Source organism: Chamaea fasciata, unplaced genomic scaffold (genome assembly GCF_029207755.1).
Source record: "Chamaea fasciata isolate MVZ Bird 193981 ecotype frontalis unplaced genomic scaffold, bChaFas1.0.hap1 SCAF_6, whole genome shotgun sequence".
In the NCBI taxonomy this organism is placed as follows: Eukaryota; Metazoa; Chordata; class Aves; order Passeriformes; family Sylviidae; genus Chamaea; species Chamaea fasciata.
This window is the reverse complement of record NW_027094091.1, coordinates 31,752,720-31,774,809: the sequence shown is the minus strand read 5'-3', so window position 1 is coordinate 31,774,809 and position 22,090 is coordinate 31,752,720. Positions and strand designations below refer to the sequence as shown.

The 22,090-nt window shown below is 38.0% G+C and overlaps 2 protein-coding genes across 3 annotated transcripts in view; one reads left to right on the top strand and one right to left on the bottom strand.

Annotated features, from left to right (window-relative positions):
- The first annotated feature begins 142 nt into the window (after positions 1-142).
- On the top strand, positions 143-2,641 carry SLC25A4 (solute carrier family 25 member 4). The gene is made up of 4 exons (XM_066185891.1): positions 143-316; positions 565-1,051; positions 1,333-1,473; positions 1,801-2,641. Exons 1-4 carry the CDS (start codon positions 206-208, stop codon positions 1,956-1,958), a joined length of 897 nt encoding a protein of 298 aa, XP_066041988.1. The 5' UTR covers positions 143-205; the 3' UTR covers positions 1,959-2,641.
- A 2,203-nt stretch (positions 2,642-4,844) lies between these two features.
- Positions 4,845-22,090, bottom strand: part of CFAP97 (cilia and flagella associated protein 97) — a 31,076-nt gene continuing 13,830 nt past the window's right edge. For both annotated transcript variants that reach the window (XM_066185888.1, XM_066185890.1), the window contains exons 4-6: positions 15,638-15,897; positions 7,415-7,565; positions 4,845-6,741 (exon numbers count right to left, since the gene is read on the bottom strand). In XM_066185888.1, the coding sequence (XP_066041985.1) occupies positions 6,614-6,741; positions 7,415-7,565; positions 15,638-15,897 (539 nt within the window). In that variant the 3' untranslated portion in view covers positions 4,845-6,613. The remainder of the gene's footprint in view (positions 6,742-7,414; positions 7,566-15,637; positions 15,898-22,090) is intronic.

Below are 22,090 nucleotides of genomic sequence, written 5' to 3'. Positions count from 1 at the left end.
GCGGCCGCCGCTCGGCGGAACATGGCGGGGCGGGCCCGGCGGGGAGCAGCCAATGCCCGCGGCCCGGGGGGGCGCCTCCTCCTATCGCGAGAGGCCGCGGGCTATAAGCGGGGCGGCGCGGGGCGCGGGGACATTTGTCCGGCGGGGTGGGGAAGTGTCCGCTCGTTGCCTCTCTCCGGGCGGGGCTGTCGGACCGGCTCGCGGCATGGGTGACCAAGCGCTCAGCTTCGTCAAGGACTTTCTGGCCGGCGGCATCGCCGCCGCCGTCTCCAAGACGGCTGTCGCCCCCATCGAGAGAGTGAAGTTGCTGCTGCAGGTGAGGGGGCGACGGGGGGCGGCGGTGTCGCGGCACAGGTGGTGCCGGCGCGGCGGGCGCTGCCCGGCGTGACTAAATATGGGAAGGAGCTCGGCCGGCTCCGGTTACGCGGGAGCTGCCCGGGACATTCAGCACCGCCTCGGGGTGACGGGAGCAGGGCTGGCCCTGTCCATGCCCTTCAGCGAGTGGGGTCACCCCTGCGGCGCCCTTCTCTCACCGTGCCGTCCTCCTCCTTCTTCCCCCTGCAGGTCCAGCATGCCAGCAAACAGATCACAGCCGATAAGCAGTACAAGGGCATCGTGGACTGCATAGTCCGCATCCCCAAGGAGCAGGGCATCGCCTCCTTCTGGAGAGGCAACCTGGCCAATGTCATCCGGTACTTCCCCACCCAGGCCCTTAACTTCGCCTTCAAGGACAAGTACAAGCAGATCTTCCTGGGCGGAGTGGACAGGCACAAGCAGTTCTGGCGCTACTTCGCAGGGAACCTTGCGTCCGGGGGTGCCGCGGGAGCCACCTCCCTCTGCTTCGTCTACCCGCTGGATTTCGCCAGGACCCGGCTGGCGGCTGATGTGGGCAAAGGAGCCACTGAGAGGGAGTTCTCAGGCCTGGGCGACTGCATTGTCAAGATCTTTAAATCTGATGGCTTGAAGGGCCTGTACCAAGGATTTAGCGTGTCTGTCCAGGGCATCATCATCTACAGAGCAGCCTATTTTGGGGTATACGACACGGCCAAGGGTAAGAAGTGCATGGAGGAGTGCCTGCAAGGGAAGATCCATTCAGTAAAGGCACTCTAGGGCACTTGGGAATACAAGGACAAGCAGGGCTTGGCTCAGCACCAGTTGAATGGAGTGCTAGAAATGTGCACAGGTGTTTCTGACATGCATTCCTGCCTCTCCCTGCTTGCTGCTCTAAGACACCTTGGGTTTGGATTAACTCCGGGGTTGCTGGGTGATTATTCCTTCCACAGTCCTTTCCTTCCCTCTGTACTGATTCTGTTCATTTGTTCTTGATGACAGGTATGTTGCCTGATCCAAAGAATGTGCACATCGTAGTGAGCTGGATGATTGCCCAGAGTGTCACTGCAGTGGCAGGGCTGGTTTCTTATCCTTTTGATACTGTGCGACGTAGGATGATGATGCAGTCTGGCCGAAAGGGAGGTAAGAATAAGTGCTCCTGCAGTGTTCTGGCTGCAGAGAGTTTCTCTTCATCAAGATAAGATAGGAGATACTGGGTGGGTTTTTTTCACTTATGGAAAATTGATAACCTTCTCATTGGAGTCCTTAAAAAACCTACAGGGAACACATGTTGATCTAAAGGACCGAGAAATTACTTGATTTCCTATGGAGAATTAATTTTCCTTAATCGATTACTAAATTTTAAATCCTCAGCCGTACTTGGCTTATTCCTTGTTTTAAAGATACAACAGTTGAAACATACTTGCTGTATAACTTCAAGCCTTCTAACCTTTATGTTTGTTTCCACAGCTGATATTATGTATAAGGGCACAATTGATTGCTGGAGGAAGATAGCTAAAGATGAAGGATCCAAAGCGTTCTTCAAAGGTGCCTGGTCGAATGTGTTGAGAGGCATGGGCGGAGCTTTTGTATTAGTACTTTATGATGAAATCAAGAAGTATGTCTAAAACTTAACATCATAATGCAGTAGTTCAATTGTTCTCAATCAACTTTTTTAAAAATATGAACTTGTGATGTAATGGACAACAAGATATTTCCTAGGGAAACAGAATAAAATTTGATTAACATATCTGGCAGAGATAAGGATGCATTAATTTAAAAACTGTCCACAACATCACAGTTACATTTTCTATGAGAATCCCTCCACCATTTTTATTGGAACCTGTGTATATATTATACTTCAAATTGCAGGTAATAGATTTTGTCTAGAGACAAAACATGAGTGGTTTATACCTAGTCTAAAATCTAATACTGTGAATTCTTACTTAGTGTAATAAATATTTATTACCCTAAGTAATGTCTCTAGCTACCCAATACTGTGATGACATAACATGAATTAAAATCATGTTTTCTTCTACAGCTCTATTTTTAATATAATATTAAGTGAACAGTATGTCTGAAATAATAAACTATACTAAAGCACCAGGCTGAGTTCCTAACTGCAGCCTCTTCCCTCACAAACTATACAGTAATATACTTGAAACCATCATCTGATTTTTCAGACATACTTTGTAAAATATGGAAATATAGTGTTTCAAAAATTCCCTGTATTGTCACAAAGGAAAAAGTTGTCTGCTCTGATGTTCAATTGAACTAAAACTGAAATGAAATAAATTAATATATTAATGAACTTTTTCCTGTTGTTTTCAGTACACTGAACACATTAAAAGCATGTCTTCCAAGGTGATGTGCTAATCAGGACACTGTTAATGGCTGTCTCTTGAAAAGTTTTTCAACAGAGCTTTAGGTAGGTGAAGTTATTGAGGTTATTGATAATTCTACAACTGCAAAACCAAGTGGATTCAGTTTAAGAGTACTGCAGCCAGAGATCTCAGAGATAAGCTTCCACCTAGTCATAGCTGCTTGTATAATATGTTCATATTACCCTTAACTTTGAAGCATCTCCTCATTGAATAGTGAAGTCATTACTACTTACTTTACTTGAAAAAATATCCTAGAATTGAATGCTCAAGAGTTATTAAAATAACTACACATTGAACCATTATGAACACATTGCACTATTAATTACTAGTGAGATCAGAACATGCTCAATACACTTTTTAGACTTTAGATGCTGCAGGGTTGTGAATGCATGGAAGAGCAGGCTGTCTGATTGGGGAAGGAAAGTGAGGTGTGGCCATTGCAGCTGTTCAATCAGACTACATATAGACAAGCATTTGCTTTGTATCCACCTAGGACAAAAAACCTTAGAATCAGAGCATAGTTTGTGTTGGAGGAGACCTTAGAGTCCATCTAGATCCAACCCCCTGCCATGGGCAGGGACACTGTCTGCTAGACTCAGTTCTTGGCCTTCGATGCTTCCATGGTTGGGATGTCCACAACTTCTTTGGGCAGCCTGGGTAAAGGGGTAAGACTAAGCAAGTAATAAATAAAATAAACTTTTATCTCACCTTCATCTTCTACTACTTCGTATGTATGGCTTCCAGTTATCCTTTTCCTATATTTGAAACATTTGTCAGATGCAGGTAAGTCTTTGCTCACTGGCACTTGGCATGAGAGACTCTGGTTGTCAGCCACAGATTCAGACCAGCAGCTCTGTTCTCCCTGGAGGCAGATAACAGCCACTAACCAGTGTCTAGAAGCAACATACATCTGCTTGACAGAAAGAAGCATTTGGGAAACACTAGCGCAAAAAATTATGGTTTAAAATTAACCAAATACAGGGTTTTTTCCCTGGGTTTTTTTTTTTGTTTTGGTTAGGTTTTTTTAGTTGTTGTTGGGGTTTTTTGGGGTTTTTTTGTCCCAGGACAAAACCTGGCCTCATTGTTTCATCTCCCTTTTTCATGATTGCTGTCTTAAATACTTGCTTTTCTAGATACCTGGTCTGTTTTCTTTCCTATAGTAAATAACCACGGTTGCAATCTATCAAACCATAAGTTTATGAAGATATTTCTACTGGCTTTCAAAGTGTATTTATTTTCCTTAAAAACTCTGCCAGTTTCTGCTCCTTCTCTTCTTTCCCTCCTTCCTCTGCACTTCCCTAATGGTTCCTTATGAGAAGCTTGCTCACACAATCCAGCTCTCCATTCTTATTTAGCTCATCGATGAGGCTGCGAGTGGCATTTGGATGTGCTAGGGAAGATCTAAGTTGGCTACAAAGACACTGTTACAGGCAGAGGTACGAAGCCCGGGGCAGGGGGAAAGGTATATCTGAATTAGATAATTAAGAGGAGGCAAAGAAACTTAAAATAAGTGTAAATGATAGAAGTTACATTCTCGAGAAGAAGGCAAAATAGACTAAGGACTATTAAAAAGGAAAGCAAGGAGTGTCAATGCAGGAAATTGCCACTTGGGCTAAGAGAAAGTACATGAAATAAAGCATATGGAAAACAGGTAAATGGCTCATTTCTGCTTAAAAGCCAATGCACACAGTGTGGGAGATTGCAGGCAATGCTCTCCCTAAAGACACCTGTGGTTGGAGTTCAAAACTGTCAATGAATTAACCATTCCTCTGAAAGCAGCTCAGCCCTGAGTCTGTGGCACTCAGCGTAACACTTGCTGAAAGTGTGACTATAATGCAGCCATCAGCTCTGAGAGGTTGGAGATTAGATTTTGCAGATGATTTGAAATTGCTACTTGAACAATCAATTGTCACAGTCAATTGATGCTACTTTTGTAGCTTTGCTGGTCACAAGCAAACTAAAGCCAGTGACAAAACCATTATTCCCTTATATCTAAACACTTGGAACATTGGAAAACCTGCATTTTTTCTAGGTTTTTCTATGCACCAAGCTATTCAACCTTCTTTGCACCTTAATACAAATTTTTAAAAATCTGTAAAAAGCCACTGCAATGACAAGTAATGTTAAATATTTTATTTCTTATGATTTACAAATGACATACAAAATTGACACTCTTTCATACCAAAGTTAAATAAGATGAAGCATTTAAAAGTAATCCATTGTGTGAGTTTCTTCACAGAAAAAAATTATGAATATTCAGAAGTATTTAAACTGCTACTCTGATAGTCACATTCAAGGACAAAAATCTTTAAATAGAGAATAATTTTAATTAGCACAATAATAGAAATAAATACAGCAGCACTATACAAAGAAATCATTAACAGTTCCTAACCATGAATAATAACTGCAATACAAATCTGTTTGCCACAATGCTGCTTAAAGTTAAAAGTTCCAAGTATTGTAAAACAGCTAAATTTGACCTGCGAGTCACCAAGTGAAGATCTGCCAAACTATCACAAGGACCAAGTAAAAAGTGTGTTACAATGCAGAATACCTGAAAGCCTAAGCCCTCATGCAAGCGCTAGCAAAGAGTAATACACTTTTCATGTCAAAGACCCAGCATTACCAAATACAGGTTTTTTCTTTATCCATAATACAGCTATTTCCTTCGCTGGGAAAAAGCTGGGGAAGCAAGCAAAGTTTCAGCAATATCCACAGATAGTGGCATCACAATTCGTGCTCTTTAAAAGGCTACAGTCCTACAAAACAAGCTCACTGAAAGTTTGCCTTTCTGTACAGAAATAAACCATACCACCAACTATTGTGATTACCAATACCATTTAATTTTACTTCTCTTTGTAAATGGATGTTGCTATTGGAGCTTGTCTGACATTACTACAAATATTAGATATGAACATGACATTTAAAAATAGGTCAAGAAAAGTAACAAGACTTTGTTTCCTACTGTCTTTTTTTTTTTTTTTTCTAAATCCTGGTTAGTAGTGACCCAAAATCAACATTCAAGATGTTTCCTGCAGCTCAAGTTTACATATTCCCACTAAGAAGAGCACATATCTGCAAAGCAGGGCCATGAACTATTTCCCTTACTTAACAGTATTCTCTAGTTTGAGAAGTAACCAGTACTTACTTTTGTTTACACTAAATCTGAAACTGCTGTTTACTTCAGTCTTTATTGTTGTTCAGATACTATCAGATGCTACTTTCCTGCACAAAGATCCCAGTATGTGTTCCAAAATCGAGTACAACTTCCAAAATCTTTTTGATCTGGAAGACATGCAGCCTTGCATACAAGACACACTCCAGGTGCTGAATGTTTAACAGTGGCAAAACATCATCTTCTTCTGCACCTCAGTATTATAGCTCACCATGGAGGAATACACAATCTGCTTTTCACCTCTTCACACTGCTGTTAAAGATTGTTTCAGTCACAAGAACGTGACTTACAAAATTCAGAAGGCTGTTACATAAAGCCAGAACAATCCAGAAATTAAGCATCTGCTTATAAGTTTAATGTATTATTTTAAAGTATTATTAATATTTTTAAAAATTATTTACATTTTGCACCTGCAGTGCAGCAATTATGTCCGTCCAGGTTATGGATACAAATTCCACGTATGATCTGAGACTAAAATAATAGTTAAATTTCTATTTTATTTGTCCATTTAAATACCTCCTTCTCTTTCATAAGTTCTTCCTGTCATGGAAAACACTGACAGAAGTGTTTCATATCCTTTAAGACCATTTTATAAGCAATTACTCTAAATGCAATGCATTTTAATCACTGAACAATGCAGAAAATATTTTTGCACATAGAATTTACAAAAGCACTAAAAATAGAAATTTGAGTATCATCTCAGTATGTGAGGCAAGGAACACACTTATAACCAAGCAGCATGAACATTAGTGGATTTAGGTCTCTGTAATGCCCCACTGGCTGAATCAGACGTGGGCTTTTCATTCCTCTGGCTCAGTGTACTTTGTACAGTGGATGCTCTTGAAGTTACTCCTGTTAATACACAAACACACAAAGGGAGAATGCTTATGTTCAGCACAACAGAAAGCTTCATGCTATGTTAGTACTGCAACACTCATTACCCTAGCTCTCAGAATAAACCAAATAAACCAAATCAAATCACAGTAAATTGAATACAACCCCAAAAGAGTTGATTAAGAGTCCTTTACAAATAATCAGGAAAAAAATTCAAGCCTTTGGTTCTTTAACCCAACAAATGTAGTTCTAAAGAGACACATTGTCTTCTTCCAAATCTTACATACTGAGTTTCTGAGAAAAAAAAAAGGCTACTATCAGTAGATCTAAATTTTCTGAATGAGAATTTGAACATTCATTGACATTATTTTGGGGTTTTTGGTTGGGTCCTTTCAATAAAGGGTACTGGCAAAATGAGAAACACTTTACCACAGGGATTTTTTTCTTCTTGGAAAAGACGATTAACAAGATCATTTATTAGAAATTTAGGACGGCAACAAAACAGTGCATTTAGTAATCACTTTTGGTGACTAGAAAAATCAGTTTGATGACTTCCATTTGATAAATGACCAATCTAAACGTGACAAAGAACGTTTTTGCTATTCTTAACAGTAAGGCTACACAATTCTGAATTATAAAAAAACAAACATATGCAAAGAAATGCAATATTCTGCAACTTCAAAGTACTTACTTGGAGGACTAAGCTGGCTGAAAGGAGATTTAGCCCTTCTTACAGAAGGTGAAGAACTCACGTAGCTCATGTGGCGGTGATAGTCCCTCAGTTGTTCAGAACGCCTCATACCAGCTGTTGGTTTCACTGCTTCCAGTTTTTTCAGGAAAGCCTTAATATTGAAGAAAAATGTCATCAAGAAAGATGAAGAATGAACAAGATGCTGCAAAACAAACAGTCACAAACTGATTTTTATTTCAGCTGCAAAAAGCCCCAAAATATTTAGCAGCACGGAACAGGAACTCCTCCACAGGTGACCAGCATAGGCAACTCTGCTATTCAGTCCTTTTCTCAGTGTTATGACACAAATTGTAACTATCTCTTGCACATCATCAGTTCTACATTTGAGTACATCCTTAGTACCTCATAGTTCTATGTCCTTTATGGTGATTTGAAACAATATGTCTGTTTGGTGATTATCACCAAAGGCAGTGAAGAAATGGGTTCCGCTATTCTAATCCTACCTTTGGTTAGTCCTCTCTTCTGAATTTCCAGTAGAATGAAGTTCAGGCGTTTTTTAAAATCTTTGCTTTGCACACAGACCATTTTATATTGCCCTATACGGAGCCCAGAGAGTATTACTGACCCCAATTCTGTGAAACTAATTTCAAAAGGAAAGCACAAACACCTGTGAGACTTCATTTTGTCCATAATCTAATTTTAAGAGATTCTTTTTGAAATTATTGATACAGACATAATTTCCTCCTGTTGAAATTAGTCCTGGAAATTGTGGCAAGTGATATACTGGAATAACTACTTACACGGTATTTTAAAGATACAGTTTCCTATTCTGTGTAATTATTTCTACTTGAAACAGAATTTCTTGGTGTTAAGACATTTCAATAATCTAAAAAAAGGATCTCATAGGAGGAAAAATTGGGAAATACCCAGCTATATGCAACTTCAAATTAACAACTTCACATTTTTTGTATGTTGCACTTTAGTGGTTGCCTCGCACAGATCTATTTATTTCCTCTTCTAACTATTTTCAATTCATTTGATGGCTTGCAAACATTAGGCAATCAGACAACCTTTGCTGGTCTGGGTTCTGACATGCATCCTATCAACAAGAGAATGCAAACTGTGCTTACAGTAAGTCTCCAAAGTACTAAAGATAACTGTCTTTATAAGATGCATTGTTGAGATATATACTTGTATGGTCCAGAAACTGTATCACCATTAAACTGCACACTTAATCATGTACTGATTTTTTTTAGTAAGAATAAAAAAATTTACAAGAAGTGACTTAGGAAATAGTATAGTATTCACAGGTTGTCAGTTGTCATTGTCTAACTATAACAGGACTCTACAAACTCTTGGTAGTTTATGCATGGGCACTGGAAACCTGCACAGAGTGCACAAGAGAGAAAGGACAAGTCACTTTGGCTCATATGTAACATGTCACAAGTGCTTGCATCAAGTGCCAGCCACTTCATCGTCAAGCAGGAATACCGAAGTAAGCAAAAGTCAAAGGAAGGACTTCAGCTAGAAATAGCTCTTCACTAAAGCCTGTAACAGAACATGAAATGGTAGACTTGGCTCTAAATGTTATAGCTGACATTTTTCTCACAACTTCATCCACATCTCCTCATACAACTTTATGTTTATAGACTTGCAGAGACCACTTATTTTACCTTCAGTATTAAAAATAGAAGCTCTCAATACATTCAGTTCCATCACAAATAGGTCAGGTAAATTGTAGAAGTGACTTTCCTGTGAGAGATGAGCATGTTTCCAGTCTGCACTCAATTGTAACAGCCCCATAGAATTTGCATACCTTAACACTGCAGTAATTTCAAGCTTGATTGTGAACATACTGGCCTTTTATACATACCTACACCCACTTCATTCTAGTTTAAATAAAATTGTCTGCTTTTGTTTTTATGCCTATATTTTGAAAAGTATCAATACACCATTAATGAAGGGGGGAAAAAAAAGAGCTACAAAAAAAGCAGATACAGATTCTGTGGTGCAGCAGTGTCTAAAGGAAAGCTTTTCTAGAGAATGAGAAAACAACTCATGTGGTTCCCTTGCCGCCTTCTGTGGATTGCACCAAGGGCATGTTAATTTCCATGCTATTTTCAGTTGTGAATTTTGCCATTTTGGAAAACAGCCTGCTGCATGCAGAAATGAACACATCGACACAGTGAAATGGCGGTCCTGACCTACTAAATCTGTAACCTGGAACTAATCTGATTCTTACAGTTTCATTACCAACCCTACAGTCTTGAGGTCCTTAACTGAGGAACTACAGTAATACAAGTACCTTGAGCAAATGTTTTTCAGTCATATATATGTATCCACTAATTCTTTATGTTCTGAAAAATTAACTGAAGAAAACTGACATTTTCCTTGTTCTTCTGAAGTACTAAATCTCTGGAACCTTAATCCTGCATCACTGAAGTAAACAGAAATTTCGCTTTGATCTCAACAATCAAAGAATCAGATTACAGAACATAACTCAGGTGTTTAGAACCAAATATATATTTCAAATCAAATTTTAAGGAATAAAAAAAAAAGAGGAACAGACACTAATGGCAGGAATGTTATTAATTGCTCTAAATCACATTGTAGGTGCTCAGAGGTCTCGATTCAAGCTCAGAACATATATAGATAGTAGGGTATCATTGATGACCTCTCATCTTGGCAAAAGACTTCCCTGGATTATATTTCCCCCATCTTCTTTTACTTTAATACTGAGTTTACAGTAGAAATAGAATATTCAAAAAAGAAAAGTCACAGAAGGTGTTCCTGCATGATTACCTTCTAGGAATAGGATAATCCTTTACAAATCCAGGCATCTGGATTAGTATCTATAAAGATACTAAAATATATATTGTCAATGGCAGAAATGCTGACAATTTGACAACAAAGAAACCCAATACAATCAAAAAACTGCTGTTATACAGTGGGTCAAAAAAAAAAAATCTGCAAATTCAATTTTGGATACATCAGGAGAGCACTGAAGGTAATTCTAAAGCTCTCTGTTAGAAAAACACCCCCAAGCATAATTAGTACAGACTCTTCTCCAGCTATGTTGAAAAAGAAAGGAAAAAAATACTGAAAATGTAGCACTCTTAAACCGAGTTCAGAGAGAAGGTTAAAAATTTTACTTTTTCTTGGTTTACTTAGCTTCTTAAAAGTATGAAGGCTTCAGTTTCACCTCCTGTGAATCCTAATCAGCTGACTAGTGTGCCTTGACAGCTGTTCAAATTTATTTATATTACACCTCCTCTAATGTCACTGATGTTAGTGATCACACTGTCCCTTTGCAGAGTCTAGGGGGAAATAGATAACTGCATTCAAGGACAGCTTTCTGTTCTTATCAATATAAGTATTTGTCAGTTTCTTTAATTTCCAGGTGCATTAACTAGCTCTAACCTGACAAACTAATATTCAGAAAACTCTTAGAAGAGTTAATTTCCTCAATGTAAAGTCTTTTTAACTGAACAGCTATCAAGTTTATGTGTGGCTGGCAACACCACAAGGAAAGTAGGCTAAGTGTACAGAAGAGAAAATCCCACAAAACTAAGCAGTTTGCAAAGTGTTCAAAACTTTCCTTGAACATGCCAATTAGCCAGTCTTTATTATAATTACCATAGCAGTGCTATGGTAATCTCAAGTCTGGGTACGGAATCTGAAGACCATAAAAATCTGACCACAAAGAGCCTATAGCCTAAATACGATTATCACAGAATTATCCTCTACTATATTTGTACTGCACTCTAGAATATTTTAGCCATGCACATCTGTGTGCCAATCCCACATCCTGACAGCTTCCCGTTATGACAAAGTCATGGAAACCTTTTGGCACTGCATTTTTTAGTCTCAGGAGCTACCAACATTTTGTCTTGACATACACCATCTTTAAACTCAGTAAGTGAAACTGTCATATAAAACTCTGTGTTCTTGAGTTTCTAAGGAGTCAGCAATGCAATAGGAGTATTTCTGAGCTCCTAAGATCACACATAAGACTATATTGTCTTTCACAACTGCATTCTGTACAGCTTTCTCCTCCAGACTGAGATCAGTGAGACTGAACAAACTTTGTATTCTTTCCACAACCACCTAAGCATGCAGTATCCAAGGCCTGCTGATGTTCTCTAACTCTGGGGCTAGTCCTTGGGGACAGGACAAAGGGAAGGCAGAGAAAAAGCAGCATGGAATAATTCTAGGGAGGAAAGTACAGTGTGCTTAAGTGCACCCCCGATGAAGCAGTGGCCTTCCTCCTACTTCTCTCAATGCCAAGAAATTATTTCCCTTGTTGCAGCACGACACAGCTGGCAGGGCAGCCAGGATGCAGCACAGGATCAAAGGAATATTCTTCATACATGGTGTCAGCCAGGTAGGGGGATGGCCAAAAGTACCATCCCCCCCTTGTCCTTTACTCCTCACCCAACTATGACAGCATATCTGCACCATTAAATCAAATAGAGACAAATGAATACACATTCATTTATGGCAGTACAATAAATGCATTTCTAAAGGAGATTCAGGATTTCCAGCAGGACAAAGCCAGCTCTGACTGCAAGAGAAGGGAAAGTCTCCCGGAAGAATCCTTGTGCTGGTAGAGGCCACTGACTGCAGCAAGTGGTGGCCAGAAGCAATAATGAATCTGCAGCACAGAGGACACAGAAATCAAGTAAGTGAAAAGAGAAAGCCCTTGCAGAGAAACACAACAAGTGATTTTAAAAAAAAAAAAAGTGCGGAAGGGTCAGGATACTGGAATTGGGATCAGAGCTGGATCTATTAGGGCTTAGGGTACATTGTGTGGGAATAAGAGGTGAGGGAATGAAGAACGTGGAGTCTTATGTGCAGTGAGCCACAACAGCGTGAGGTGTAGGAAGAATGTGCAAGAATGCAAGGAAAGACTAAATATCCACAAAAAAAGAACACCCTTATCCCTCCTGAGCTAAGGTTTGAGAACTGCCCTGACCAGAGCTGCTAAGATATTCCAATGAAATTCCAGTGTGAACTCAAAAGGTCACTGTTCCCTAGGAACTTGACTGAACATAGCAGCTTAGCTCACTGAGCTCATCTAACACCTAAATCCTAGTCAGAACTAATAAAAATGATGAAAAAACAGTAAACAGTAGGAAACAGTAGGAAAAAACAGTAGGAAACAACACAGATATGAATTTCTTCTGAGTTCTGATGAAATGACTGAAGAATGACGTGATGACTGCAAATCAGTATTTCAAAGACCCCAAACACTTACCTGTGTAAGTAAATGCCAGGTATTACACAAAAAAATATTAAAGGTTTCAATGGCATATAGTCAAGTAAATGCCAGGTATTACACAAAAAAATATTAAAGGTTTCAATGGCATATAGTCTATGAAGTTCGGTATCTTATTCACACTGGTGAAAATGATTACTCTATCAATACAGATAGACACACATATATGCAGACATGGGAACAAAGTAACACATCAGTCACACACAGGTTCCTTTCCACTGAGGAAGAGGGGTTTGAAATTATTTTCAAGCACAAGAGTAGAATGTTTTCTGAATCAACAGCATCCTCTACTGGCAAGAGACACACTCTGATCTTGGTAGCTCTGAAAAGCAAACAAAAGTCGGTTCCATTTATGAGTGCATAGTCAAAAGCAGCAAGTACAAAATTCTGGCATTAATTTTATTAGTCATCTGTTTTGCTAACTGTGCTTTTTCCATAAATTTCTAATCACTACTTTAAAACTAGTGTTCACCAGAGCAATGTATCTTTTTATTCCATCATTGCTCTTTCTAACAGTCTGTGGGAACGACATATTTTCCTGCATCTCCTGGCAGCCTTTCACAAAGGCAGGGTGCATGAAATTGGTCAGATTCCTCTCTAATTTCTTAAAATTTTACTTACTTTCAGGCATCATCTCTGACACTAAATGCCTGCAAAAGAAATCAAACTTTCTGATAACAGGAAGTACAGACATTACCCCAAGAATGTACTGGTGGAACAAATGAACATTTTCTATAAACAAGTTGTTAACCATACGACAAGAAATTATAAAAGCTGTGCCAACAGCAGCAAAACAAAATCTCTGCATAAAAACTCTTTAATCTCCTGCAGAGACTACTGTTGTAGGTTCCTATTCTTGAATTATTTACACAACTCTGCATTCTTCTCCAACAAATATTTCACAAAGGTGTATCAAGCACCATATCCTGCATGCAGTTCCCTCAGGCCTTATATTAAAAAAAAGATTCCCAAGAAGGAAGAAGAAAAGTTGATAAGAAAGTTCCACAGAATTCCACATCTTTAAATTTATGAAGGTGAGGAAAGCTGCTGACCAGAAGGAAACAGGTTCATAAAGCATATACTTTTATCAATATAAAGAAAAAAAAAAATCATCAGTGAGCAGGGTAGGGTTGCTCTTTCAGTTACAGTCTCAGAGAAAAGTATGTCACACCTGTAATCTCAAAAGGCAGTGCTAGAAAAATCAGTATATTAAAACTGTGATGCTCTAGGTGTACATACACTTCAAACAGAATAAATACATTAACAAAATTGCTAAAAAATTATAGCAAAGTTAAACAAAACAGAAGAGCTGCACTGATGAAACACTCATCCAAACAGAAGAACAGAATATATCATCCTGAGTTTGGGGAAAGGAACAAACCAAGTGCTTTTATAGTCTAAACTAGCCTGATGTCCTAACGTTAATTCTCATATCAAACATGTCCACCCACATTGCTGATGACAACAACTAAACTATAAATGAGTCAGGAAAAGAACAACACTATTTCTTGGACTTCACGCAACCACCATTCATCTCTAATGTGTACTAAAGCAGCACTATGTGAAATGACTCTATGTGTTTAGGTCTGCTGCATTTTTGATCCAAAAGTTGCAAAGGCAAGACAGTCTTGAACAAACACTGCAATATATCATAAGAGAAAGAGGTTATGGCTTTGAATAAACAGAAGTGTATTTTAAAATACCCTATACATTCATTTACTGTCATCATCAATTGTTATGCAGTACAGCATATAACTCTTACATCCTGAGGCACTGTGGCATAGCACTTCCTCCCCATCACTTAAGAATACAGTCTTATTAACAAGGTTCATGTGATAGAGCAAGACCTGTTTTCAATATTTGAAATAAACACCATCAACACCCTCCTAGCTAAACACACCAAAGCCTAAAAATATTTCTTCCCCAGCCAATGACAAGTATCACATCTATAAAAAAATCTTGAGCTAAATTCTTTCAGACTTTCAAGTGTGATGTGAACTGCAGTCTAGTGGAGCTGGGGAGAAAGTTTCCTAATTTGCAAAGTTTTAACAATCCAGATGTCTGAAAGCTGGAAGAATGACAGCCTAACAAATTTTCCCATATAAGGCAATCAGATTTTCTCCATGTTGAATCTGTAAAGAAAAGGAAATTGCAACCTATACTTACACAGAAGGTAAAAAGTAATAAATTACTTCCAGTATACATTTTCCAATTATTTGAACTATAATTGTACGTCTTTTTTTCAAACACACTGATAAATACATAGGAGATACAAAAATGTCAATACATGTATGTGTTACAATTCAGTTACTAGAAGTATCTTATTCAAACCAGTTTTCCTTCTATTATTTGAGAACTCTGGCAATATCGCTACAAATGAGTCTGAATTTTTCTTTTCCAGTAAAGCAAGCTATTGTAATTGCCATTACATAGTGGCAGAGGGCTACAAATATTCCAAGACAGAGATAGCTTTGAGTCAAAAACCAAAATGGACATTGACTTTGTATCCTCTGTATTTCAAACATAATGGGTTTGATGCTGTCATATTGATTGTTTTATTTTATGCAAGCCTGTTTTTGAGAGACTAGTAGTCATGATGCATGAAGCAGAATGAAGAGAGTCAGACTGCTGTCCAGTGTTTTGAGTGTTAACAGTAACAGTTGTTCCTCTTAAATGTTACCAAAGTAGAAAAAATGCATGTAAATTAAAATCTACTTCTATCTGAAAAAAACCCCATCCTTATTCCTACCTCTCTCCCAAAAGTCCAAGAAACTCATCCATATGAACAATTATGCCAACACCACAGTAATGGAAATTTATTGAAGACTTATCGCAGTAAAGGTCCATGTGCTGCCTCATCTATTTTCTAAGTATTTAGCAACAGCTCATCTGACAAGAGATAGTCGTTCTCAATTTACTGATCCACATCCACACTCAAAACTTACCAGGTTTTCTCTTTCAATTCTTTGCTGCTCTTTTTGCCTGTTGAGGGCACTGTGGTACAATCTAGGCATCGGTACAGACGTCTTCAAGGTGCTGCTTCTCCTTGGCCTTGCCGACTGTCGGGACAGTTCTTTTAGCAACCGCTGGTTTTCCCGATCAATCTGTCTTACTTCTTCATTTGTGAAAGAGTAATTTTTCCTTATTCCTCCAGATGGCTGATCGATGGTTAGTTTTTGTTCTTTTTTATCCAACTGTAAAAAAGCTTTAAAATAGGAAAAAGTGACATAAACAAGCAGATTAGAAAACACAGCTTCAGGAACCCAATACTAAACATAAACTACAACAAAGAATTAAAATATAAATTAGATGTTTGCATATAATAATTTAGATGTTTAGAATAATAATAATAATTCAGATGTTTGCACATAAAAAAAGATTCAAACTTTGCTCCTAAGTTAATCTAAAGTATCTATCTCAGAATAGAAACAATGTTTCAGACAGAAAACTGACACGGGGAAGCCTGACTCAGAGACACAAAGTGTACTTCCTTTAGTGATTTTGTGGACACTTAACTCCTAAAGCAATTCTACATCAGACTGGATGTAGAGAAAACTCAAAGGGAATGATGCAAAGTAAATTTAATGGATGAAGAGAAATGAGTGAGCACATAAAACCAAAGAAAAAATACTGGGGCATGGAAATTTAAAACAGTAAGCAAAGAACAATGAAACCATCATAAGGTTTCAAGACAAAAGAATGTGTGCTTAAAAATACACAGCAACTTGACATGCACAACTGCAAGATAACAGGAAAAGTTCACTCTTAGCCAGAGCCAGCTATATTTATTACAGTTCCACTGGAGCTTTGCTGTTGACCTATTTCTAAGCCTTTGCTTTCTAAAGTCCTGCAACAGGTCTTCTGGCAGCTGCTGAGTAAGAGTTTTGCATTAGCTATGTTACAGGAAAGGCAGTACCAGGTTAGGTTAGTTTTGGAGCTGAGACAGACAAAAAAACCTTACTTGTGCAATTCCCCACACTCCTCCAATATCATAGCGCCTTCAGAAGACATCCTTCACTCTTACTCCTAAAAGTCCCACACAGGCAAAACAAGCATCCAAAGTAGAAAGAAAAAAAAAAAAAAACCAACAAAAAAACAACAAGCAACCAACCAAACAAAAAAACCCCAGGCAGGCAGTAATATTTCCTCAGCAAACACTTCCCCATTAGCAATCTCTTTGCAAGAGATGTCTGAGACAGCCTGGCAGCCTGACAGTGAAAAAACCTCAAAGAGCGAAGAGCATTTTCTTACTTCAAAATGAAAATAAATCTTTCTTGCAGTATCTCAACTGATTTTATTTTGGAATTTAAGCAAGTAAATATTGCTACTGTCTTTGAGAAATTTAAGAACAGTATTCAAAATGCAAAATCCAAACACTTCATGAATTTCAACATTCATCTGGGAATTAGTAAGCTTGCACTATCAGCATGCTAGCCAGTATAGGCAAGAACTGTCCCCAGGCAGCTCTAACTGTGAGGTTGCCCACATTAGAAAATTCTGCTTTTGTTTGTTAAGAGAAGATGCAAATCACTTCAAAATCACAGCAACGCAAACTAGCGCAGATCAAGTGTGCAAACAGGTTAATACAATATAAATGTCTTGAAAAATATCTCTACAGTTTAGTAAGTTATTCTCAAGGTAAAACTAGTACAGCCATCAACACCATTGGAGGAGACAAACCTGGAATGAGCCTGATCTAGATAAACCTACAAGGGACAAAGAGAAGTGCAAAGAAAATAACTAGAGCCACACAATTTACATCAAGCTGCAGCATACTTATCAGCAGAAAATATTTTAGAATGTCTTTACTGGAACAAGCAAAACCAGCATTTCAGAACACAGCTAGAATAAAGCAAATTGAACTACTATCTGAAGAAGATACTACGCTACATAATTGATAATAGTATTATTATGGAGCTATGAAAGGTAACTTTGCCTTTTGCCTTATATCCATAACATCCCATGGGTCATCCTCTCATCTCAAAAGAGGACTGCATGTCATATGCAAAAGTGGAAATCCGGTTGTGACAAAGAACAGTTGTTAAACTCAAGTCCTGACCTAGCCTTGTGGCATCAATGCTATTGATGATGAAAACAAGACATTTAAATTTATGAATGACTGTCAGCACAAATTTCCAGCAATTCTTTTGCCTCTGTGGAAGGTGCCAACAAGTCAAAATCAATTTAAAGCAAATGCATTCTGGATAAAGACTTTTTCAATTAGAAATACAGGTTTCGTGCCTTCACTGGTCAATGACTTTTAATTCACTATAAAATAGCAGGCTATACTTTGGCAGAGACTGTATATACTTTTGATTATAGCCAGTAAAGAGATTTAAAATCCTTCAAGGTAATTACTTACTACTGATTTTCTGACTTTTTTGGTAAACCACTATTAGGTGTGATGAAAAAACAAAACCAGAGCAATGACATGGAACAAAGGTCTTTCCCTTTTACCCCAAAACTGGTCAGAAAATGCAACTCAAAACAATGATTCAAGGAACCCTGAAGTGATTGCTACACACAGAGCTCAACAAGCACTGCTTTAGTTAGTCACTCAGATCTCCTGGGGGTAGTGGTATGCAACTTCTATCACATTAAACACTCCCTGTTTTACCAGAGGCTCTCAGGCAATTAGAGTGAACAGAGTACATATCCATGCATTGCTCTACTGGATACTACTTCTTACATATGCAAGGACAAAATTTTACTAACTTTACTCTCATCTTTCAGCTTCTTCAGTCACATAACCCCTCAACACACAGACTTTTTTCTTTTTTCATTCATCTCTTCTCTCTTCTTTCCTTAGCCTTTTTCCTCTGGATATCACTTTACAGTTCCTCATCCACACCTTTTATCATATCACCAGAAAGATGGCCTTTCCCAATTGTGTCAGACAGACTCCATTCCACTTTCGTCAGTATGTTTCTCACTCTTAGCCTCATTATTATTTATTTATTCTTAATGTAGAAACTGATTTTACTACTGCCAACAGCTCTCTGACAACTTTTGAAGTTGAGAGCTTGCTAACAGTCATAATATTGAATTTATCACAACTCAAGAGAAGTATACTAATACAGTGAAAGAATTAAGAACACCACAAAGGTTCTATGATGAAGTTACTGACTGAAGCCTTAGTGGACAACTGCCAAAACCCAGTAAGTAATCTATTGATAGATGGCTGAATTGCAGAAGACTCATTAATTTTGCATCAGAAGTTCAGACCCAATACAACAACCCAATACATGCAACAGCAAGTGTTTTTTCAAAGGATTGAATGAAAATACCAATCTAAAACTCTCCAGTTCCTCAAATGATCTTTTTATTATTAGCCTTCTATACAACCCAAGAACCCATTTGAAATTTCACAACTAGATTTTTGCCGCAACACACCAAAGCATTGGATCAGGTAACACAGTACCTGGTTTGTTGTTCATCAAGTTGTTAATTAATTGGAGTTATGTTTTACATGGTTAAGATCTATAGTCAGGAAGAATTTAATCTGCAAACACCACAGCAAAGCAAACCATAACTTACTGGACCCTACCCACAGATAGTCTTTTTTAAACCACACAAATGCAACATTGATCTCTGCAGGAACTGTGTCACAGGAGAGTCTAAAATTTAGTAGAAAAAAGAGACACCAATGCATACAGCGTGGTTTTAGCAGAAGATTATTACTAATACTACAGCATTCATGTTCCTAACAAAACAAGCAGAAGAAATCACCACTCCTTAAACAATGCTCAAATAAATCACAGCAGAAATCTAGAAAGAACTGGAACAATTTCTGTAGGTCTTCCTGAAGGAGAGGTGACATTCTTTCCATGGTTTAGAAAGACACTTCTGACCTCTGACTTTGAAATCAGCAGTAACAGTTGCCACTGCTTCCAGTCACCTGACTAAAATCTGTCCAACGTGCCTCTGTAAAGCACCATTTACACAGCATCATATCCCTATTCTCCACACACTTGCTATGACTGAAAATGAGGTAATCCACAGCAGGAACCTACGTCCAATATGTAATGAATGCAACTACCACTCACTGGCAACAGTGCTTTCATGGCAAAGACAGTGGGTGTCTAAGTGAGGTCAGCATGTGCCCACAAAACCAGGGACAAATCACCACCAATAAGCAAAAAAAAAGAAAAAAAAAGAGTAAAATTCCAAATGCTATCAAATACTGGTAGCACAGTTCATGTTATATAACTCAGGTGTTTGAGTTTTGTAGTTATTTCAATGATTTACGTATCAGCGCACCCACACTACTCTTTAATCACAAAGCCTAAGTATTTGAATGGTCTACCTGACTGCTTTTGCAGTGACCACTGACAACGTGAGGTAAGACTACAGTTTAAGGTTTTGATTTAAGTTTCTAAAGAGTTTATAAGTCTTGGAACAATGAAATATGATTTACCTATCATATACATACTCCATCAGTGGGTAGTAAGTAATTTAATTAAAACACTAGTGACTTTCATTGTCAGTCAGACCTTAAATATGATTTGGGGTAGATGATAAATAAGCAGCAGCATTCGCGTAATGACTTGCGCACTGTGCAAGGATTCACAAGATTTCTATGGAAGCTGGTTTCCATGGAAAGACACCTGACTCTTTTTTAAGCCATAAACAAGCTGTTTATTGCTTTCAATTTCTAAGCATTGAAATGACCTTGCAGAATGAGAAAGGCCAAACCTTATATAAAACACAACTTATAATTAACAAGTCAAATGCATTAGGACAGAAAGATACAGCTTGTCCTAACAACATTAAGGCTAAAATCAAAATCATACGTGTTTCAGTGTATCTTTTGCAATCCCAATATAAACTGCTTCAATGCTTACACTTGACTGATATTTTATTTTATACTGCTACACTACCACATGCATATCACATTTGAAGAGTACAAAAGAATGAAATAAATCACAGTTCTTCATCAATATATAGTAGTTGAAGAGTGAAACTATTTCTCCGTGGTATCTCTAAACAAATACTTCCTATAACACCCATTATTGCAGGTCACAGAGCTCTTTAAAAGGGATTTTGGAGAATTCAAGATTTGGTGGTTTTTTTTAAGAGAAGGAAAATGTCCTTTTCAGGTAAAATTTTTCCCTATTTAAACATGCTTAAATAGGGCTGCTACTTATCTCTTGATATTATGAGGAAGATATCTTACAGGTGCTGGACTTTTTCCCCCCATAATTACAATGTTTCTCATGGATGTTGGGGAAGCCTGTATCTCTCCATAATCTCACAGATTTTCAATTTCTTTTCCAACTCAAAATATAAAAATAAGCTAGCAATTGCTCTTCTACCTCAACATGAGTTTCTAGGCCTGTGAAATCAAAGGCCAATCATATGAGTATACATACATATGGAAAATCAGTTCAAAGTCTATAAACATACACACGAAATAGAATGCTGCAGAAAAGCACTATATGCTTAGTTCCACTCTACAGTTTGGGTACGTGTATACTGTAGAGTCTACTTTAAACTTAGAAACTGCTTAGCAGCTTTTCTACATATATACTAGTTCAGCATGAATGAGCACACATTTAACATATCCATAAGGAGAATAAAGTTTCAGTTATCAAAAACTTGTTCTATCTCCTGAGTGAGAAATAATATGAAAAAAAAAGTTAGTGATTTCTTCATGCTCAGTTGAAGCTGCTATTTAATTTTCTACAACAGTTTTTATTCAGAAACACGGAGCTTTTACTTTCATAATAATGATATTTATATTATAGAGCTTTCAACAGAGGAGCTCTATTTTAAAAATCTAAGGCATAGAAGAGGCAAAAAGATTTATCAGCACAGAGGTCAATGAGAGCTTCAAGGATAAAACTTCAGTCTGTGGCCAATTGCCCTACTTACCCCACCACACCACCTCCTCAAGTTAATAATAGCTAATACCATGGATTTACAGGCTAATTCTCACAGACACTTCTGTAAAATAAGCAGGTATCAACCCCATTTGACAGAGAAGAAAACACAAAGTACTAAATTCTTTAGTACTGTATATACCTTGTGCTATCCCACTGTATTGAAACCAAACAAATCCAGATAAAGAGATACAGAGCAATTTTAGCAGACAACTCTGTTCTGAACTACAGAAATCATGAGATTTGTCTAAAGACAGAGAGCAAATCTATAGCATAATGGATTGAGATAGACGAGTGCTTAGACCACACTCATACACTTAATCCATCTCTTTATCTGCATAATAATCAAGAGATAGGATCAAGCAAAATAGCATTAGAAAATTTTCCAATTTATTTTATTCCCAGCTTTCCAATATGGTGATTTATAAAATTACCTTCAAAAACGATCCTTTATGATCTATTTATTTGCATTGCCATACTTAATTCCCCTTTTTGTGTTTAGATTACTCAAGAGTA

Coding starts and splice junctions, on each gene's coding strand:
- SLC25A4 (XM_066185891.1), top strand. CDS start 206: ATGGGTGACCAAGCGCTCAGCTTCGTCAAGGACTTTCTGGCCGGCGGC. Junction 317..564: donor GAGTGAAGTTGCTGCTGCAG/GTGAGGGGGCGA, acceptor TTCCCCCTGCAG/GTCCAGCATGCCAGCAAACA. Junction 1,052..1,332: donor GGTATACGACACGGCCAAGG/GTAAGAAGTGCA, acceptor TCTTGATGACAG/GTATGTTGCCTGATCCAAAG.